General features: G+C 29.7%; 2 protein-coding genes across 3 annotated transcripts in view; both read left to right on the top strand.

The window, feature by feature from the left end:
- LOC129916353 (NAD-dependent protein deacetylase Sirt7) overlaps window positions 1-19697 on the top strand; it is a 131027-nt gene that overhangs the window by 76398 nt on the left and 34932 nt on the right. The window lies entirely within an intron of this gene.
- On the top strand, window positions 1151-19366 carry LOC129916355 (segmentation protein cap'n'collar). 2 transcript variants are annotated; one of them, XM_055996229.1, is made up of 7 exons: window positions 1151-1565; window positions 8285-8436; window positions 8494-8667; window positions 10261-10354; window positions 11609-12100; window positions 12156-12535; window positions 19084-19366. In XM_055996229.1, the coding sequence occupies exons 2-7, from the start codon at window positions 8323-8325 to the stop codon at window positions 19189-19191; spliced, it is 1362 nt and encodes a 453-aa protein (XP_055852204.1). In that variant the 5' UTR covers window positions 1151-1565; window positions 8285-8322; the 3' UTR covers window positions 19192-19366. The 2 variants fall into 2 exon arrangements, with proteins under 2 accessions (XP_055852204.1, XP_055852205.1); XM_055996230.1 differs by lacking the exon at window positions 1151-1565 and adding an exon at window positions 1824-2227.

Genomic DNA, 19697 nt, shown 5'->3' with positions numbered 1-19697 from the left:
CAAATAATGTCAAAGCTTAATATTGCTTTACTATAATTAGTGTTTTCCATGATTTTTCATCATTTTTATCTAATTTAAGAGCTTGTTTCTATTCAAGTGACGCAAAAAAAAACACTGTTTTTTGTGAGGTAATGCGAAAAACGCAACTAGAAGCCATACGGTTTCTGTTTTGGGTTTTTTGTTTTTACAACATTGTTTGTTAAAAGTTGCTCTTTGAAAATGCAAAACCAAAAATCTACTAAGTTACCTCACCAAAGCGCCAATCGCTATTTTCTAAAGAAAAAATGTTGTTTCTATTCAAGTGACGCGAAGTGTACCTACCTAGATACTTACACTTTTTTTTATTACACGTGTAAAGTACAATTATAGGTGCTTTATTTTTTTTTGACTTTCTGCATAAAAAGCTTTTAGCTTCAATTTATTCATTCTCAATTATATTTAAAGTCCACATTAAAAATAAAAAAAAAACTGTCAAAAAATATACAATTTTTAAAATTTCTTCTTCACAAAGGCAATGGAAATTGGGGTTTGGTACCTACATTTAGTAAAAGATCCATCAATTGACAATTTTTTTTATTTTTTATGGATTTTTGTTATTTTTATTTAAGTTTAGTTTTTAAAAAAATGGAATTTACACCAATTCATACTTTTTCATGAAATCCACATAAAATGTAGGAAATAAATCAATATCATGGAAAAGTTTGGAATCACACACGTAATTCCTTTTATTTGTTTTTATTAATTTTCGATTTCATGTAGATATTTTTTTGCTGTCCCGATTTTTTAAGACCTGTCGTCCTGACATTAATAAAATTTTATCTGGCAGCCCAAGTTTGACTGCAAATCTGTCTTTCAATATGTAGTATCTTTATATTCGTGGTATTATATACATTCTGTTTTGAGAAAGATAAATCCCTCCCTTCTAGTACATAAAAGTTAGGCCACACCCGATTTATCTCATAGATATGGGAATAAAGGCGTTTCATGTTAAATAAAATATGTGCTCAAACATACATACATCCTTTAAATGTATGCTGAGTTTTGAGTACATTTTTATTCCTCTTTAGAAGAAGAAGTATGTACGATGTATCATGTATGTAATAATTTTTTATTTGGTCGAAACTAATATGAAAAAGAACGTGGGCATCACAATAAAAATAAGTATTCCAGTCGTAGTTTAAAAATTAACTTGAATAGCTATTTGGTATTTCTAAATAATTTGGTTTTAATATTGTATTAAATGAATAAATTGCATGATTTAGGTTAACCTGTAACTGTAACCCATTTAAACATTAAAATAAACAAAATATGTGTACCTAGAACCACAGTTTTTTTAGACCTACGTAATGTTCTTGTGAGTGTAATGATAGTGTTCTCATCTGAAGCAAAACATGAAAATAACTAAAAACACCAATGTTACTTGTTATGTGTTGGTCTTTTTTGAAGTGTTTTTATTCAAAACAACCTTAGTTAAACATGTGTGTAGAAAACTAAAACGATAAACTATACAAAGAAATAATGTGATTGAAAGAGTAGATAGGTACCTTACCTACCTACTGACCCAGGTAACAATTTTGTTTATTCCTATAAATTCAAAAGATTACCTACCCTGAACATTGAATTACCAAGCTCTGAGGAACCCTTTCGCTATCAGTATTGACCCCAAAATTGAATTTTTCTCTGCTGTTACACTCGAGCATATAGAGACTTTACTTTTGGGAATATTTTTTTTTTTTTTTTTTTTTTCATCGAGAAAGTATTGAAATTAAAATTTTTGAAGGTCTAAAAAAAATCAAGTCAAAAAAAATTATTATTTACCGAGACTTTGAAATTTAAAAAAAAAAATTAACGAGTTATGCCGACTTTTCACGAGTTGGTTTTTGCCGTGCGGCAAAGCTTTTCGACTTAACTAGACTTGTGTGAATGTAAGCCGCAGGTGAATAGTGAGAATCCCCATAAGAATCCAAGTCGACTTTAACAGTGCAACATATTGTGCAGCTAAAATCGACTCGTGAAAAGTCGACTTTAGCTGCGTTCCCATGGCTGCGTATCTACTGCTAAGTACCTAAAACTAATTTTGCTCTATTGAAAAAGTAGTTCAAAGCAGCTTTGAGTACTAAGGAGTAGATAAATATTCCCAAAGGAACGCAGCCATTATATAGGTAGGTAACTACAGTTTTGTACAGCCAAAGCCGAGTTTTGTAAAAGCTTACCACCACAGTTATTGGTAAGTGAGAGTACCGGGATCGGGAAACCGTGAATTAAGAAACAAAGTGCTAAAACGTTAATGCACTTTGAACGAAGATCTGCAGAAAAACTACAAAAAAATTTATTAAATAAACGACTTTCGCCCGTCTGATGTTAGTATTCTCTGTGGTTAACAAAGGAAAACCAAGTCTAAACCAGTTAGCATTAAAGAAACTGAGAAATACAAAATATAATAAACAATCTGGAAGTTCCAGTCAAATAACAACAGAATTTCTCATTTTAAAACATTCAGTGTTGGAGGACAAAGTATGTGCATAATATACCTATTCATAGTCCATCGCTTTGGATTTTGATCCGTTGACTTCTGACTCTTGAAATACATTTTACCAGATTCAAAATATGCTCAACCAGCACATTTGCAGCGGGAGATCAAAGACAGAAGCCATTGCTATTAATGCCTTTGCTCCCTTATCCCTAGACTGTGTTCTCAAAGATTTTTAGGAAACAAAAATTATGTATCGATCTCTACGGACACACCAGCAATCATGGAAATCAAATAATTATTCAAAAAGGATTCTGGTAATAATCCAAAAATAAGTAGGTTCATATGTTCATATGTTAACCACTTCTGATAACCTGTTTAACCGTAAAGTAAATCCACTGGTGTGAGCACTGCGCCTCAAATGTTATTTATTTGCCTTACTTTAATGAGTGAAGTCCATATAACATTCCCGTTAAGAAGCTTAAATTGATTTGTTTTATTTGACCTTAAAAACCACAAAACACAAATATTTTTTCAAAAGTAAAAACCATTGATTTTTTTTTTGGTTTGCATTATAAGTACTTAGAAAAGCTACATGCTTAGTAAAATCTATCTTAACTTTTTTCAAAAGTAACAACAAATTGAAAATGGTGTGTGAAGTGATTTCTTTTTCAGTACACGAATAGAACTTTTTAAACATTTCTCAACTAATCATGGTAGTTCCAACAAATTCCATTACTTTTTTTTGTTTGCCCACCCTTAGTTCAAAAATTATAACAAACCTTTTTTTTTCAAACTACCACCCTTTTAAAAATCCAAATTTGTTTTTTTTTTGTTTAGTGACAAAAACTGTCCTTTTTACACTTTTTCTTTATTAACAACGGTAATTCCAACAAATAACATCACTTTTTTTCGTTAGCTCACTCTTATTTCAAAAATTATAATAATTTTTTTTTTATTTTCAAACACCATTTTATATTTGTTGTTACTTTCGAAAAAAAGTTGGATAGATTATGCTAAGGGCCAATTTTTCAATAGTCAGTTAAACAGTCAGTTAGTAGTTATTCCTAAGGATAGAGAAAAAAATCAATTTTTCAACAAGCAGATATACCTTATTCCTATGAATAAAACTATTAGACCAGTGCCGATGCCTTCGAAAACATTAAAAAGTACAAAAAAATCATAGTAGGATGAAACAAATTGGAAAAGGAGGGGAATATGATAAGAATGAAAGGAAGTGGGTGGGTTGAGTTTTTAATGGTAATCTCGATTTCCGGCAAAACTACAAATCCTATAGAAAAAAATTGTATGGCAAAGTTGTAGGTAATAAAAAGATCTACAACTTTTGTATCAACAATTTTTTCACATAACCTCAAAATTTATGTGAAAAATTAAAAAAACCGAGTTTTTGGTGTAAAAAAAATTTTATATTGGTATACTATAGAACATGTTCTAGTAAAAATCAAAAAATGAAAAAAGCTTGAATTTAAAAAAAAAATTTTATCATTGTTTACAATTTTGGCCTATTTATTCAAATTTACACTTTAATTACTCAAAAAACGTAAGATTTCATATAACATTGATAATCTTAAGTTTTTTGAGTAATTAAAATGTAAATTTAAATAAATAGGCCAAAATTGTAAACAATGATACAAATTTTTTTTCGAACTCAAGCGTTTTTCATTTATTGAATTTTACTAGAACATGTTCTATAGTATACTAATGTAAATTTTTTTTTACACCATCAGAAAATAGACATTTTAACGTACGAAATGCCCACCAACTTTTTGAAAAAAGCTGATATTTTGACACGTGAATTTTCGATTGAAAATTAGGGTGTTTTTTTGGTATTAAGTCAAAATAAGGTGAACAAATTAATATTTTAAATCAAATAAATTACAGTGTATTTGGGACATAATAAGGTAAGTTTTCACCAAATTTTGTAGAAAAATTTTTGTTTTTGAAAAAGATAAAAATAAAAAACCAAAAACTCGGTTTTTTTAATTTTTCACATAAATTTTGAGGTTATGTGAAAAAATTGTTGATACAAAAGTTGTAGATCATTTTATTACCTACAACTTTGCAATACAATTTTTTTCTATAGGATTTGTAGTAGAACATGTTCTATAGTATACTAATGTAAATTTTTTTTTACACCATCAGAAAATAGACATTTTAACGTACGAAATGCCCACCAACTTTTTGAAAAAAGCTGATATTTTGACACGTGAATTTTCGATTGAAAATTAGGGTGTTTTTTTGGTATTAAGTCAAAATAAGGTGAACAAATTAATATTTTAAATCAAATAAATTACAATAACGAAGAAAAAAATAACAAAAATAATAAAAATTATTTAAATTATTTCTATTTTAAGTGGAGCGATTGAATATAATTCAATTTTAAAGTTCAAGTGACCTCAACTCCAAATTTATAAAGCGTTTCGCCCAGGTACGACAGTGGGCTCATCAGTTAGATCTGTCGTACCCTTACTAAGACGCCTTATTTTGGTCGATGTTTACCGACTCTATATAAAACTCAAAGCATGAATATACTGTGAATTCTAATATTCAAAGGGAATTTGTTTAAATTCAGACCTTAGAAAAGTGTATGCCCGTGGTCAGGCTGATATAATAACGAAGAAAAAAATAACAAAAATAATAAAAATTATTTAAATTATTTCTATTTTAAGTGGAGCGATTGAATATAATTCAATTTTAAAAATAATTTTTATTATTTTTGTTATTTTTTTCTTCGTTATTATATCAGCCTGACCACGGGCATACATTTTTCTAAGGTCTGAATTTAAACAAATTCCCTTTGAATATTAGAATTCACAGTATATTCATGCTTTGAGTTTTATATAGAGTCGGTAAACATCGACCAAAATAAGGCGTCTTAGTAAGGGTACGACAGATCTAACTGATGAGCCCACTGTCGTACCTGGGCGAAACGCTTTATAAATTTGGAGTTGAGGTCACTTGAACTTTAAAATCAAATAAATTACAGTGTATTTGGGACATAATAAGGTAAGTTTTCACCAAATTTTGTAGAAAAATTTTTGTTTTTGAAAAAGATAAAAATAAAAAACCAAAAACTCGGTTTTTTTAATTTTTCACATAAATTTTGAGGTTATGTGAAAAAATTGTTGATACAAAAGTTGTAGATCTTTTTATTACCTACAACTTTGCCATACAATTTTTTTCTATAGGATTTGTAGTTTTGCCGGAAATCGAGATATACCATTTTTTACCATTAAAAACTCAACCCACCCACTTCCCGAACTCGGCTCGCCCGTAATTTATTTTTCCTTTAATTTTCATCATATTCACCTCCTTTTGCAATGGGTTTCATTCTACTATGATTTTTTTTGGTTTCAAAAATTATCGACCCTGGTCTATATCTGCTTCTTTCAGAGACGAATAAAAATTATTCTAAGGAATAATCTCAACAAAAATATTATGTCAGTTGTCAAAGCTGTTTTTAAAGAATTTTGAAAAAAATACAGTGGAACACAAGAAAACAAAAACAATCATGAATAAAAATGACGTTTAATTTTAAATATTTTTGAATTTGACAATTTTTTTTTGTTATTCTGTAGAATAAATTATACTTGATTGAAAAATTCAATGTTTTTATCTGATTGTTTATGAGCCTAATAACTTTATTCGTCGAACAGTTAACTGATTGTTTATTAGAAGATTGGAAAATTGGCTCTAAATATGAAGCTTTTCTAGGGGCCAATATGGCAAACCAAGAAAATCAATGATTTTTACAATTGAAAAAAATAATTTTTATTTTATGGGTTTTAAGGTGAAATAAAACAAATCAACTTAAGATTCTTTACAGGGATGTAATATGAACTTCATTCAATCAAGTAAGAATTCTTAGGGTGCAGGGAAATAATTCCACGGGAATCTGCTCCACATGGGAATTTATTCCACCTCATGTGGGAATCTGTTCCACTTTTTGAAGTGGAATAAATTCCCGCCTCGAGTGAGAATTTATTACACTTTTTATTGGGAAATAAATTCACCTTCAAATTTGATGATTTATTCCTTGTCACTTTGGAGAATGATTCTACTTTATGTTTGTATTGTATGTGCAATCTGGAGAAAAGCTGGATTTTGCGGAAAAAGATAGTATCTTAAGGTACAAATATCGTATGTAATTTTGAATGAAAATTATAAGCTTAGTTGATTTTTCACCTTAGAAAATTGTTTCAAATAGTCAGAAATTTATAAACCATTTTCATGCCTAGAAAAGTAGAGCTCTTTCCAATTCGATCTGGGAAAATAATATATATTTCATAGCAAAACAATAGTTTACTGAAAAGAGGAAGAAGATTTCTTTCAAGTCTCATAGATTTCAGTTCGCGTGATTTGAATAAATATCTTACAAACAAAGCGGACAAATAATGAGAACTTAATGATCAAAAACATATCAATCCTTCTTGTAATAATTGGTTGAAAGCGAAGCGTAAAAAAATTTGCTCACATGAGAATCTACTCAAATTTCACAACCGAAACGCGAAGCGGAAAAAATTTTGACCACGGGAGAATCAATTTTGAGGTGTGAAAATAAAAATTCGCGCGAATTTTTATTTTCACACCTCAAAATTGATTCTCCCGTGGTCAAAATTTTTTCCGCTTCGCGTTTCGGTTGTGAAATTTGAGTAGATTCTCATGTGATCAAATTTTTTTCCGATTCGCGTTTGCCGGATTATATGACATATACAATATACATAAATGTACATTTGTGTTTCTATTAAATATCAGTAGGTATGTTATTAAACACATACAAACTCAAATGTCCCGGAAAATTTATGTCCAAATGTCAAACTTTAATAAGACCACCTTGAGAGAAAACGTATTTTTTGAAGAATTGGAATTATATAAACATTTGTGAATATTTCAGTTGAAGGAAAAACTATTTAATCGTTTGTTTTGAAAAAGAATACAACGTCGTTTTTTTTAAATAAAATATTTTGGTAAAACTAAACCTTCTATTTCCGTATACATAAAGTATTGATTAACATGAATTCAAATATGGCTCTCAAAATATTCAGAAATTTATCTATTTTTCAGATTTTTGGTGGGTAATAATTCCACAAAAAAATAGGTGTAATAAATTCCCTTATACGGTGAGAATTTATTCCACTTCAAAAAGTGTATTAGATTCCCACTTGAAGTGGAATAAATTCCCATGTGGAGCAGATTCCCGTGGAATTATTTCCCTGCACCAATTCTTAGTCAAAAAAATAACATTTGAGACACAATGCCCAAACAACTGAATTTACCTTTTCTAAATTAAAAATTAAAAAGGTCACTGTGGTGTATGCGTAATATTTTTTTTTAAGTTGAATAAAAAGTAATGCTTCTATAATTTTTAAACTTATTGTGGGATAGCGAAAAAAAGTTGGGCTATCCAAAGGCTAACAATGGGCAAATGAAACAAAAACAAATATTTTTTGTGATTATTGATAATTTTAGAACTAAGGGTGGGCTAGCGAAAAAAATCCTGGGCTAACTTTAGGAAATCGAACCATCAGCCGGGTTTGAAACAAAAAAATAGCATTTGGGAGTGCCACCTTTACGTAGCAGCCGGTTTAAGGGGTGTTGTAAATCCGAAGTCAGAAAAATTGTATAGGTTTCCGTTTTTTAAATTTTACCGGTATAAAATGTCTTAGAATTCAAGTTCATTTCATTCAAAATTTAATCTTGCTAGGGGTACTTTATTGCTTAAATAATGAATTTTTATTGATAAATTATTAAACTGATAATGACGGATGTTGCTTGATAAAATTTATATTACAGGATTTTAGGTACTTTTGAAATAAAATAGGATTAAAACGATGCATCCTAGAAGCCAAAATGTTGCCGAACTATTCACACCAGTCCCTGGATTTTATGGTGTCAGTGCAGAAACGCCACCATATACATATTACTATCCCAACCATTCGCAAAAGGTAATCATTTAATAAGTTGACACTTTTTGTTTCTTTAATTTCTCTTGAATTTTACAGAACCATTCAAGTAACCTATGTTGTGGTGCAAAATTAAACCAACAACAAAATTACATTCATAGAGGTGATAGTAATTTTCCAGCTAGTTTAACAACCAGTGTGGAGTCAACGCCACCCTTAGGCTTGAGTTCCCTCTATGCACATGCTGGATCACATTGTGTACCAAATGTCACAGTAGGTTATTAAATATTAAATTATAATGCTTTAGTTCAAATAATTAAGCATGTATTTCTGTATATTTTACATTCCATTTGCGTATAATCGACATGTTTAACAACTTATTACATTTTAATCTTAAATTGCTGTCCGGCAGTACAGTCAGACGGTACTTGGCCGGGAAGCAAAATCTATTTTTTTTTTTTCATACAACTTGACGCACTAAAAAAATAGACCATCTTAACTTAATTGGATTTCTGCATGTTTTTTTTTACTTGCGATATAGGTACTTTAGCCGTATTTTATTGTTAGTTCAGTAAAATTTTTCACGAAAAAAAACAACAAATGATTGCTAAGGATAAGCAAAAGTTTTTTATTTGTTGGTTTACAGAGAAATTTTTTTTCTAATCTTGTATATTTTTGAGCCTTCAACAATAAAGGATTATTGATAAATAAATAAAAGTAATTGTTTGTTTTTATTTACAGCATAAAATGTTTACTCAGTTAAATACTGAGTACCAATAAAACACGGCATTCGTGAAAAAAGTGGGTTCTCGAAAGTCTATCATGTAATGAATTTGTTTTTTCAAAAATCGTTATTAACGGTACCGATAAAACAATTTTTTTTAACCCTTAACCACCTACCCTCTATTTCAGTCACTGACTGTGCTCATATATTGAGCTCTGTTACAGTAGGAGCCTTAAACTTCGGATTCTTCGTATTCATTCTTATAAACTAACATATCAAAGAATTAAATAAAAAAAAAATGTAAAATAAAAAAAAATCTTCAACAAAATTACAAGGCACCAACATTCACAATTTTTCCGTTGCGGTCTGTGAGACCGCAGGTAGGTGGTTATTATTTTCTCCCAAACAACTTGCTTAATTTCAAAGATTTTTTAAACGAAAGCACTTATATGTTTTTATTTAAATCAAAAATAAAATTTTGAAAAAAAATTATTTTTGAATTAAAAAAAATAAAAATTTTTTTTTTTTGAAAAATCGAATTTTTTAAAATTGAATTTTTTTAAAATTTGATTTTTAGGGTTTGATTAATAATTGCTACAAAATGGCATACCAATATTATTTTTAAAAAATATTAAAAATAAAACAGTTTTTTATAAAATACGGCTCTAACGATTTTAAATTTTTTTTTTTCTAAAAATATTAAACTACATACTTTTTTTTAGCTCAATTTCATTTAAAAAGTTGTGTTTTTAATTTGAAGAACGAATTTTATTATTTTTTATTTTTATTTTCAAATACATTAAATCAGTTTGTATAAAAAAAGTCTTAACAATTTTATTACCTACTTTGAATTCTAAGAGCAAGTACATGCGACCTAGTCGTGAATTTTATTTTAAAGATGACTTCCGCCTTAAATTAAGCGGAAATCGACAGTTTAAGGTGAAAATCTTCTTATTTTTATGATAATAAGAAGATTTTCATCTTAAATTCAGTTTCCTTTTAATTTAAGACGGAACCCAGAAGTCTTCTAGGCAAACCATGCAGAAATCCACTTAATTTAAGGTATCTCCGTGTGATTTTAATAGTGTTAATTTATAAATAGATCTTTTTTTTCAATACTTGGTGATTTTTTACATTTTTAGAATGCCTCCACTGAATTAGTCCAAAATGAAGTTTACTTAAATGCTTTTTTCAACGAGGAATGTATCGGTATGATAGATATAAATGGAATCGAAAGTAAGTACAGTTTAATAAAGTTGATTGCAAATTATTTTGTTAGAGTCCCCAATGGTAAAATATACAAAAAATAAAACCTTTAATACTCCCTGAAAAATTTAATAAACAGCCCTATTCTGCTATTCACGTGAACCTCAAATCCGATTCACACATTCGATCCACTTTTGCTCTACCATGTCATTCTGCTATCCCTCGGATGAACTGCATTATCTTGGCTTTGTTTGACGTCCACGTGAACGTCAACTTAAAAAAAATGGCGACGAAGTAAATTGAAAGAAACAAAGGAGAAAGGGCAATTTCGTATGGAACTTGGACGTTCCGCGGCCAAGAATGATTTTGTTATTTTTTGATGTAGTTAAGTCTTACATACATTATGCAGAAGTTTTATCCTTCTTACGTACTTCAAAAACGGATAAAATGAATTTTTGCATTTAACAGTTAATGCAGAATGTCTCAATGTTTTAAATTGAACGTGTAGATATTTTCCTGAGCCTGAAGACCTTTATCTTGGATATCCAACCAATAGAACCCAAAATATTGGCTTTTTAAAACATCAATTTCGAGTCTATTTTAAGACTTTTTTCTTCAATTTTTTGTTTGTTCCTCAAAAACAAAATCTTGAAATGGTTGGCTTCAAAAGCTTATATTTTGTGTTCCATTGGTCGGATATTCAAGATTGAGGTTTTCAAGCATTGAAAAAATGACATAAAATCATATTTTATATTTAAATTAAAATAGTAATTCAATTTGTCCTTCACATATTGCTCAATGCATTAACAACATTAATTTTGCAATATCTTCCATTCTAAATGCAATACAAAGAAACGGCCATGGTACAATTTTTTCCTACTTTATAGTTCTTTCATTTTATACCAATTTCATTTCTGGCCGCCAAACGTCCAAAATGCCCATTCTCCTTTTTGTTTTTTGCATAGAAAAAATAAAAACAACATATTAAATACTAACAAATACTTAAAAAGTTGTGAGAAGTGGCATCTTGTTTAATTTAAACGATGTTGAATTTATTTTTACAACCAAAAGTTACAGATCCGCAACATTTTTTATGCGGATTGAAAATGTATGGAGCAAGTTCATTCACGTGAATAGTGGAATACCGAACAACATTACCGATATTACCGACGACGTGAGTTTGTATTCCCTCCGATGAATAGCAGAATGGTAATTGATGAATATTTAGAGATTATTCCCCCCGATGGATAGCAGAATAGGGCTGAAAGACTATAAAATTTTCAGGATCTGCAATATATCATCAGGATGGAATAACAACCATAGATAGTTCCAATTCGGGCACTCTTCAAGTCCATGATAAACCTGAATATACTTCCAGCGCTGTTTACATCAATAGTGAAACAGATCGCTTAGACGCTTCCTGTGATAGTGCAGTCAGTTCATTAAGCTCTGAAAAGGTTCCATCAACGTCAGATGGAGATTGGGGTGATGAAAGCGACTCGGGTCATGATACCAGTCGAAGAAATTTCAATGGTCCCTATGATTATAGTTCTAATACTCGTAGTTTTATTTCACGACAAACTTCCTTTCAAAAAAAATATCACATGTTTGGAAAACGATGTTTGCAAGAAGAAGCAACAAAAAATACTATAGTTTATTCCAAACTGCAAATCTCAAACTCGCAACGAACAATCCGTGATTGTAGTGGAATAGAAAATTCCGCTTTTCTTGATTTCGAGGAAGATATATTACCTAATCCGAATTCAGGAAACCCAGGTACATAAATTAAAAAAATTCAAAATAAAACTGAAATGAGATAATTATAAAATAGGTTTTGTTCGAGAATGTAATAAATTTCAGTCTGATGGGCATTTAACTCGTGATGAAAAAAGAGCACGGAACTTGCATGTTCCCATTCCCGTTCCTGATATAATCAACTTGCCAATGGATGAATTCAATGAACGTATATCAAAGTATGATCTAAATGAAAATCAACTTTCACTTATACGTGATATAAGACGTCGTGGAAAGAACAAAGTTGCAGCACAAAATTGTCGCAAAAGAAAACTAGATACTATACTTTTTCTGGAAGGTGAAGTTCAAGAAGTTCGTCGAAGAAAAGATAAGTTGCTGAACGAGCGATCTTTAATTGTTACGGAAAAGAAAAGGATAGCAAACAAATTTGCTGCCTTACACAACTTCATATTTCAAGTAAGTATAAATTAAATATATAGTATATACCTTATTTATAATCTGCGTCAGCTAAAGGGGTTTTGGTACCCTTAAAAAAGCTGCCGATTTCTGTGTTAGAATAGTCAATTTGAAATCTGAGGACATGTTAATTTATAACGAACCTTAAGGTGCAAGAGTCCTCTAGCTATAGCTTAGCTTGTGGTTTCTGAACACGGAAGATAAAAAAAAAAACCTAGAGAGGGGTATAGGAGGGCTGAGATGTTATAGACCCACCCATGCATAGTGGTACAGATTTCTGAGAAGGGCAGCCATAGGGAATTATAGTAATAGTTTTTTAGGAATAAAAACTTAAATAAAAATTAAAACCAATACATTTACATTTATAAAGGATATTTGACAATATTGTATTAAACTTTTCACCGTGATCCAGATGAGATCATCGATTATATTGGCTGTGTGAAGTTGGCACGCTATTTTTTTTTTTTTTTTTTTTTTTTCAAACCTGCCTTGTTCAATTGCCCAAAGTTAGCTTTGAATAGCCCAAGGTTTTTTTCGTCATCCCACCCTTAATTTTAAAATTATAACGGAATTATTTTCTTCAACCTCAAAAATCACAAAAAACTTTCTTTTTATTCAGTATAAAAATCGACAACCCAACTTTTATTTTCTATATTCCACCATTTTTCCAAAAAAAAAACAATAAAATTTTTTTGTTCATATCAGAAACCGAAAGATTATGTTTTTTTTTCATCGTTAGTTTAAAACCGTGGTTTGTTTGTCCAAGGTAAGCCCATGATATCCCAACTTTTATTTTCGATATGCTACCTTTAGTTTAAAAATTATAGAAGCATTATTTTTTATTCACCTGCAAACAAAAAATAGTACGCATACACCACAGTGACCTTTATAATTTATAATTTAGAAAAAGTAAATAAACTGGTGCGCCTCAAATGTTATTTATTTGACTTACAATTCTTACTTGATTGAACGTAGTCCATATAACATTGCTTTTAGATTTAAGTTGATTTGTTTTATTTCACCTTCAAAATACCTTTTCAAGTGATTGATTGATTTTTTACTTGCGATATAGGTACTATACAGGGTGTCCCAAAAGTTAACGTCGAAACGAAAACGGTAGATAGGGTAGGTGGTGACAGTTATCAGAAAAATAATAAAAAAAATCGAAGCCATATATTTTGGGAGTTATGGGCATTTGAAAAAAAGCCGAAAAAATGGTCACCCTGTGACGGTTTTTCATGTGCCGTGACTACAAATCTTAATTTTTCTAATTTTTTTCTTTTGTTACGGAACCTTGAATAACCCTGCTATCAAATGCATTCAAAAATTTTAACTCAGCTGTATCAGTTTTAAAGAAAATATTACTTTTTTACCCAACTTAGTACTTAGTACTAAAAAATTTTACATGACTCTAATTCAATGAGCCGTAGTGTAAAAAAAATGCACTACAATGTTTCGGCAAGTTGCCTTAAAAGTTGGTGTGTTCAGTTCTCTTTTCAAAATGGTATAACATTGTTGGGAATATTTCATAAATAACCGAGATAAAATTTTTTTTCTTAAGAAATCCGACTTTTTTTTAGGTAATTTTTCCGGGATCGGGTCAAAATTCTGGCTTCAAAATTCTGCTTTTCAAAATTCTGCTTTTTCAGCGAAAATTCTGTTTTTCAAAATTCTGCTTTTTTTCTATTCTGTTTTTCAAAATTCTGCTTTTTAAAATTCTGCTTTTCAAAATTCTGCCAGCATTATATTTGAACAAAAATATTCTGCTAATTCTGTTTTTTTTTATAGCATAAAGGCTAAAGAAAAATACACCTCATTAATGTAATTCAACATTGGTACTTTCCTAAATTTTTTTATTTAAGTGTCGCAAATATTTTTTGAAATGCATATACTGACTTTCTTTCAAATAAAATATGTATACTAATTGGAACCGATGTTGTATATTCCTTTTCTTATTCAAATTTTTGAATATTCATCTTTTGATAAATTAATAAATTTTTAGTTATTTTCGGAAATGTTTAATATTAAAAACCTTTTCTTAATATTTTCAAATTTATTCATTTATAAAACAAAAATTAATTCGCATTTAAAAAATGACAAATTATGTAGGTAAGTAATCAAATAAGCAGATAATTTTTCAAAAAGATGATTTTACAGAATTCTGCAAAAAATTAAAAAAGGGTTTGGAAAATGTAAAAAAGCGCGCGCTTTTTAACATTTTCCAAACCCTTTTTTAATTTTTTGCAGAATTTTGAAAAGCAGAATTATGAAAAGCAGAATTCTGAAAAACAGAATTTTGAAAAACAGAATTTTGAAAAGCAGAATTTTGAAAGCAGAATTTTGTAAAGCAGAATTTTGAAAGCAGAATTTTGACAAAAGAATTTTGACCCCGGCAGAATTTTGACCCCAACCCAATTTTTCCATATGCATTTTGCATTTGATAGCAGGGTTATTCAAGGTTCCGTAACAAAAGAAAAAAATTAAAAAAATTAAGATTTGTAGTCACGGCACATGAAAAACCGTCACAGGGTGACCATTTTTTCGACTTTTTTTCAAATGCCCATAACTCCCAAAATATATGGCTGCGATTTTTTTTATTATTTTTCTGATAACTGTCACCACCTACCCTATCTACCGTTTTCGTTTCGACGTTAACTTTTGGGACACCCTGTATATCAAGTTATGCATTCGTACAAAAAAAAAAGTTGAGATAACATTTTTCCATGACATTACGATGGTAGACAATACCAAAAAAGTGGGTCCCGGAAGTCCGTCTGTCTGTCTGTCTGTCTGTCTGTCTGTATAAGGAGCTACAGCCTAAACGAATGGACCGATTAATGTCAAACTTGGTATGTAGCGTTATTTGGCGACTCTCCAGAGGTGTTTTTGGAATTAATTTTTTTGGACCATAAATAACGGTACTTGTCATATACCGATTTAGGTAAAATTGAAATATCTCGAAAACGGCTCCAACGATTTTGTTTAAAAAATTCAAATGTTAGTTTTAAGCAAAGGTCTATCTTTCGATGAAAAAAATTTTTTTTGAAAATCATTATTAACGGTACCTGCCTTAGAACGGTTTTTTTCAAATCCGATTATCTCCGAAACTGCTTATTCGATTTCAACGAAACTTTTTGTGAAAAAGCATTTATATAATTAAAATATAAACCAAAAATAAAATTTCCAAAAAAATAATTTTTGGATTTAAAAAAAAAATTTGAAAATTTTTGTTTGAAAAATCAAATTTACTAAAACATTGAATTTTTTTGAAATTTTGTTTTTTGATGTTGATTAGTGATTTCTACAAAATGGCATACCAATTTTATTTTAAAACTTTTTTTCCAAAAAATTATTTATAAAAAATTAGTTTTTTTAAAAACGGCTCTAACGATTTTGAAATTTTTTTTTTCTAAAAATGCATGTTAATGTATCAATCAAAACTGCATACTTGTTTTGGAGGGAAATTTAATTTTAGATTTTATTTTATTTTTTTTTTAAAACGAATTTTATTTTTTGTTCCAAATTTCTATACAAAGTCTTAAAAATTTAAGCAACTTTAACTCTAAGAGCAAGCTCGTGCGACCCAGTCGTGCATTTTATTTGGTTTGGCATGGTTTTATGAAATAAAATGTAAAACAAACAAATTTTACTTCTATGTATTTTGAAATAAGTTTATGCGATAGAATAGTTGAGCTATCCTGTGCTTACGTTGGGTAAACGAACCAAAGTGCAAGAGCAACAATTTTTACACTGAATTAAAAAAAATATTTTTTGTGATTTTTGAGGTGAAAAAAAAATATAGACAATTTCATTTTAGAATTAAAGGTTGACCAACGCTGGGCTATCCTGTGCTAACCTTGGCCAATCGAACAAGGCAGATTTGAAAAAAGAATAGTATTTGGGAGTGCTAACTTCATAATATAGCCGATTTTATTGTGATACAACAAAAGTAGGATTTCGGTTTGTTGTTGTAACGCAAATAAATACAATGATCTGCTCTGGATCACGGGGAGAATAAAAGGTTTGAATTTATTCCTATAAATGCTCCGTTCCCCACAAATTGTCAGTGCGTTTTCGTACTTATAATAATATTCAAATATGTTGTTTTTACAATCACTGATTCAAGTTTGGAGTCGCTGTGTATGGATAGCGTTCACCTTTTATTTTCTGTCGCGTTCCGACCTTCCATAGCTTCTTATAATACTTGTTTTTATAATAATTATTAAAATTCTTATGCTTACTTAATGTTATTTAAATTTCATCTGCGACAATCTATGTACCTAGCAGCTCAGTCAAAGAATTGACTTTGGTGTTGAGTGACTCCTTACAAATTGATTAACAATATTAATGGAAGGCGTTAAAGCTGGGTTTGGCAGGCCAAAATAACAAAGTATTTGCCTCAATTTTTTGTAAATCTAGCCGTGTTTTGTTGGTAACTATATCTCAGAAACTACTCATTTTAATGTAAGTAGCTGAAATTTTCCAAGAAACTTTATACTAATTCAAGAAATAATGCGTATTTCAAATTTCTGACATATTTGGTAAAGAAGTTAGAGGGGGTTCGAAAATTACCCGGGTTGTTTAATCTAAATAAGGGTGGAGTGCCAAAGTTGATAGAGAACTTTTCTAGTCCCTATTTTCTAATCTATAAAACATTAGCAAACAAAAATATAAGAAGAATTACACTGGTTAACAAAATTAAACTTTTTTTTTGTTGCCGAAACAAAAATATACTTTTCTGAAGGTTTTCGGTGTGCTGACCTCGAATCTGAAGTCAAAAAAAATTAATCAGCTCCCGTTTTTGAAATATTACCGTTAGAAAATGCAGTACTTCGGACCTTATTCTTATATGTAAGGAAAATTTTTTGAGCATATTTAGTAACGGGTTTCATAAGTACTATTTACCACTTTTTTAAATCTGTTTAAATCTTTCCGATATCTTTTTTACTGCCCGAGATATCCTAAGTTGTTTGGTATTTTTATAAATTTTATAACGTCATTATCTTCATTAATTTCTCCTTTTGTGACCTTTTTAGTAAACTAAATTTTACTTTTTCCGTGGGCTATAGGTCCTATAGCCCACGGAAAAAGTAAAATTTAGTCATTGTGTAAATTCACAAACGCATCACTGCAGAGATGATTTGCGATCATTCCTGTAGCACGTTCATAAAAGCAAATAAATAGCATCACTTAAAAGTCAATCGTTCATTATTGCAAATTTCGATAAACTGATGCGCAAGTATCAAACAAAAAAGCATCAAGAATTTTCTTGATAACTTGGTGATGCCGACGCGATTTAGAGTAAAAATGAAGGAAAAGGACAATGAAAAGTATTTAATCAAATTCTAAATTGTTTATAAATGAATAAATTTGAAGAAATTTAGGGAATATTTTACCAGCACACAAATTAAACAACTAATAGAATATAGAAAGCAAATTAATATATGAAGGTGAATTTATTGGAGGCAGAAAATCGAAGTCAGTATTGTGGAGGAATGTTCTGGAGGAGATAAAATGTGAGGCTCCAGATTTTAATTATAACAAAGAGTTTTTATTAGTACATTTCCATCATTAAGCAAAAATTGTTTTTAAACGTAAAACTTTTTGTCGATCAGCATCGCATCGTCATCAGCTGAGCAACGATCAGCATCGCAAAAAAGCAGTGATGCGTAATCACTACCAAAAAATTTGACGTTTGTGAATTTACCCATTATCTTCTTTATGATATATGAAGCCAAAACCACTTACTTCAGTTTGAGATATCTCGGGCAATATAAAAATATATAGAAACCGTTACTAAATATGCTCAAACAATTTTCTTTTTACAAAAGAATAAGGTCCGAAGAATTCAAAAAAACGTATTTTTGCATTTTCTAACGGTAATATCTCAAAAGCGGGAGCTGATTAGTTGTTTCTGACTTTGGATTCGAGTTCAGCACACCAAAAACCTTCCGAAAAGTATATTTTTGCTTCGGCAACAAAACCCTTGTAAACCAGTGTTATTGATGTAGACCATTTCAAAAGCATTTCTATCAATAACAAATCATCGGCGTAAAGCAATATTGTTCTAAATCCACTTTTTAGCGAAAATGAGCTGAGGTTTTACTGTGAGGGTGTGTAATGTGAGGGTGCTCTTTTCGAATTTTTTGTCAAAAAAATTTCATTCCGCAGATAATATAATTTAATGGGACATAGAACAATAAAAACAGTGAAGTAGAATTTTGAAAATGAGCCCGAGTATTCTTGATTGTTCTAAGTCCCATCATATTTTGTTCTAAGTCCACTTTTTATTTAAGGAAAAAACGTACTTGTATAGAAATTGTTCTATGTCCAATTTTGGGTTTTTAGTTTTAAAAAATATTTAAAAATAGTATGCACCTACTAATGAGGTAAACTTGTATTTTATTCAAGGTTTACGACGACAAAATGAACACGAAAACGGAACGACTGTAGGACAGATAATGTTTTCTTAATTGCAAAAAATTGTTGCAAGACGTAGTTGATATATTTTATTTAATAGAAAAATTGTTTTATTGTTTTGTTTGCAGTTTCTGCGAGATGCTGAAGGAAACCCGTGCTCGCCATCAAATTTCAGCTTACAGCAGCAGTCAGATGGTTCTATGTATCTTTTACCAAGAGAAAGCTCAAAGCAATAATATCTGAATATGCAATCATGTTTTAGATATGCAACTTAATTAAAAAAAAAAAAAATTAATAATGGAAGTTATTTATAACACCTTAAATTATAATAAGTATATAATAAATAAAAAAATAGATGTACATATGTATAAGAAATTTATGTTTAAATAAAACAACAACACTTTAAGACTACTATCTGTGGTAAGTATTTTTTACGTGGGTACCTACTGCTTATGATATTTTCTGATTATAAGCAATTATCGCAATTAGAGAATTTAGAAGCTCTTAACAAACATTAAATTTTTTTAGACCGATACAAAATTAAAAGCAAACAAAAATTGTTCCTGGATGTATGGAAATAAATGCAATTGAAGGAGGTACGAATCTCCAGTGGAAGATGAATAAAAAGGAACCTAAACTTAGATTCAAACTTCACTATTTAAAATCATTTAATATAACTACAAGATCTACTTTCTCTACTAATTTTGTCATTACCACTTATTTATTGTGGAATAAAACATTT

The sequence above is a fragment of the Episyrphus balteatus genome, chromosome 3 (genome assembly GCF_945859705.1).
Source record: "Episyrphus balteatus chromosome 3, idEpiBalt1.1, whole genome shotgun sequence".
NCBI classification, from domain to species: Eukaryota; Metazoa; Arthropoda; class Insecta; order Diptera; family Syrphidae; genus Episyrphus; species Episyrphus balteatus.
This window is presented reverse-complemented; position numbering and strand designations above follow the sequence as displayed.

What these genes read in the sequence shown, in the direction of transcription:
- LOC129916355 (XM_055996229.1), top strand. Translation starts at nt 8,323, where the DNA reads ATGCATCCTAGAAGCCAAAATGTTGCCGAACTATTCACACCAGTCCCT. An exon ending in AGATATAAATGGAATCGAAA is followed by an intron (nt 10,355 to 11,608) that starts GTAAGTACAGTT and finishes TAAAATTTTCAG; the next exon opens with GATCTGCAATATATCATCAG. An exon ending in TACACAACTTCATATTTCAA is followed by an intron (nt 12,536 to 19,083) that starts GTAAGTATAAAT and finishes TTTTGTTTGCAG; the next exon opens with TTTCTGCGAGATGCTGAAGG.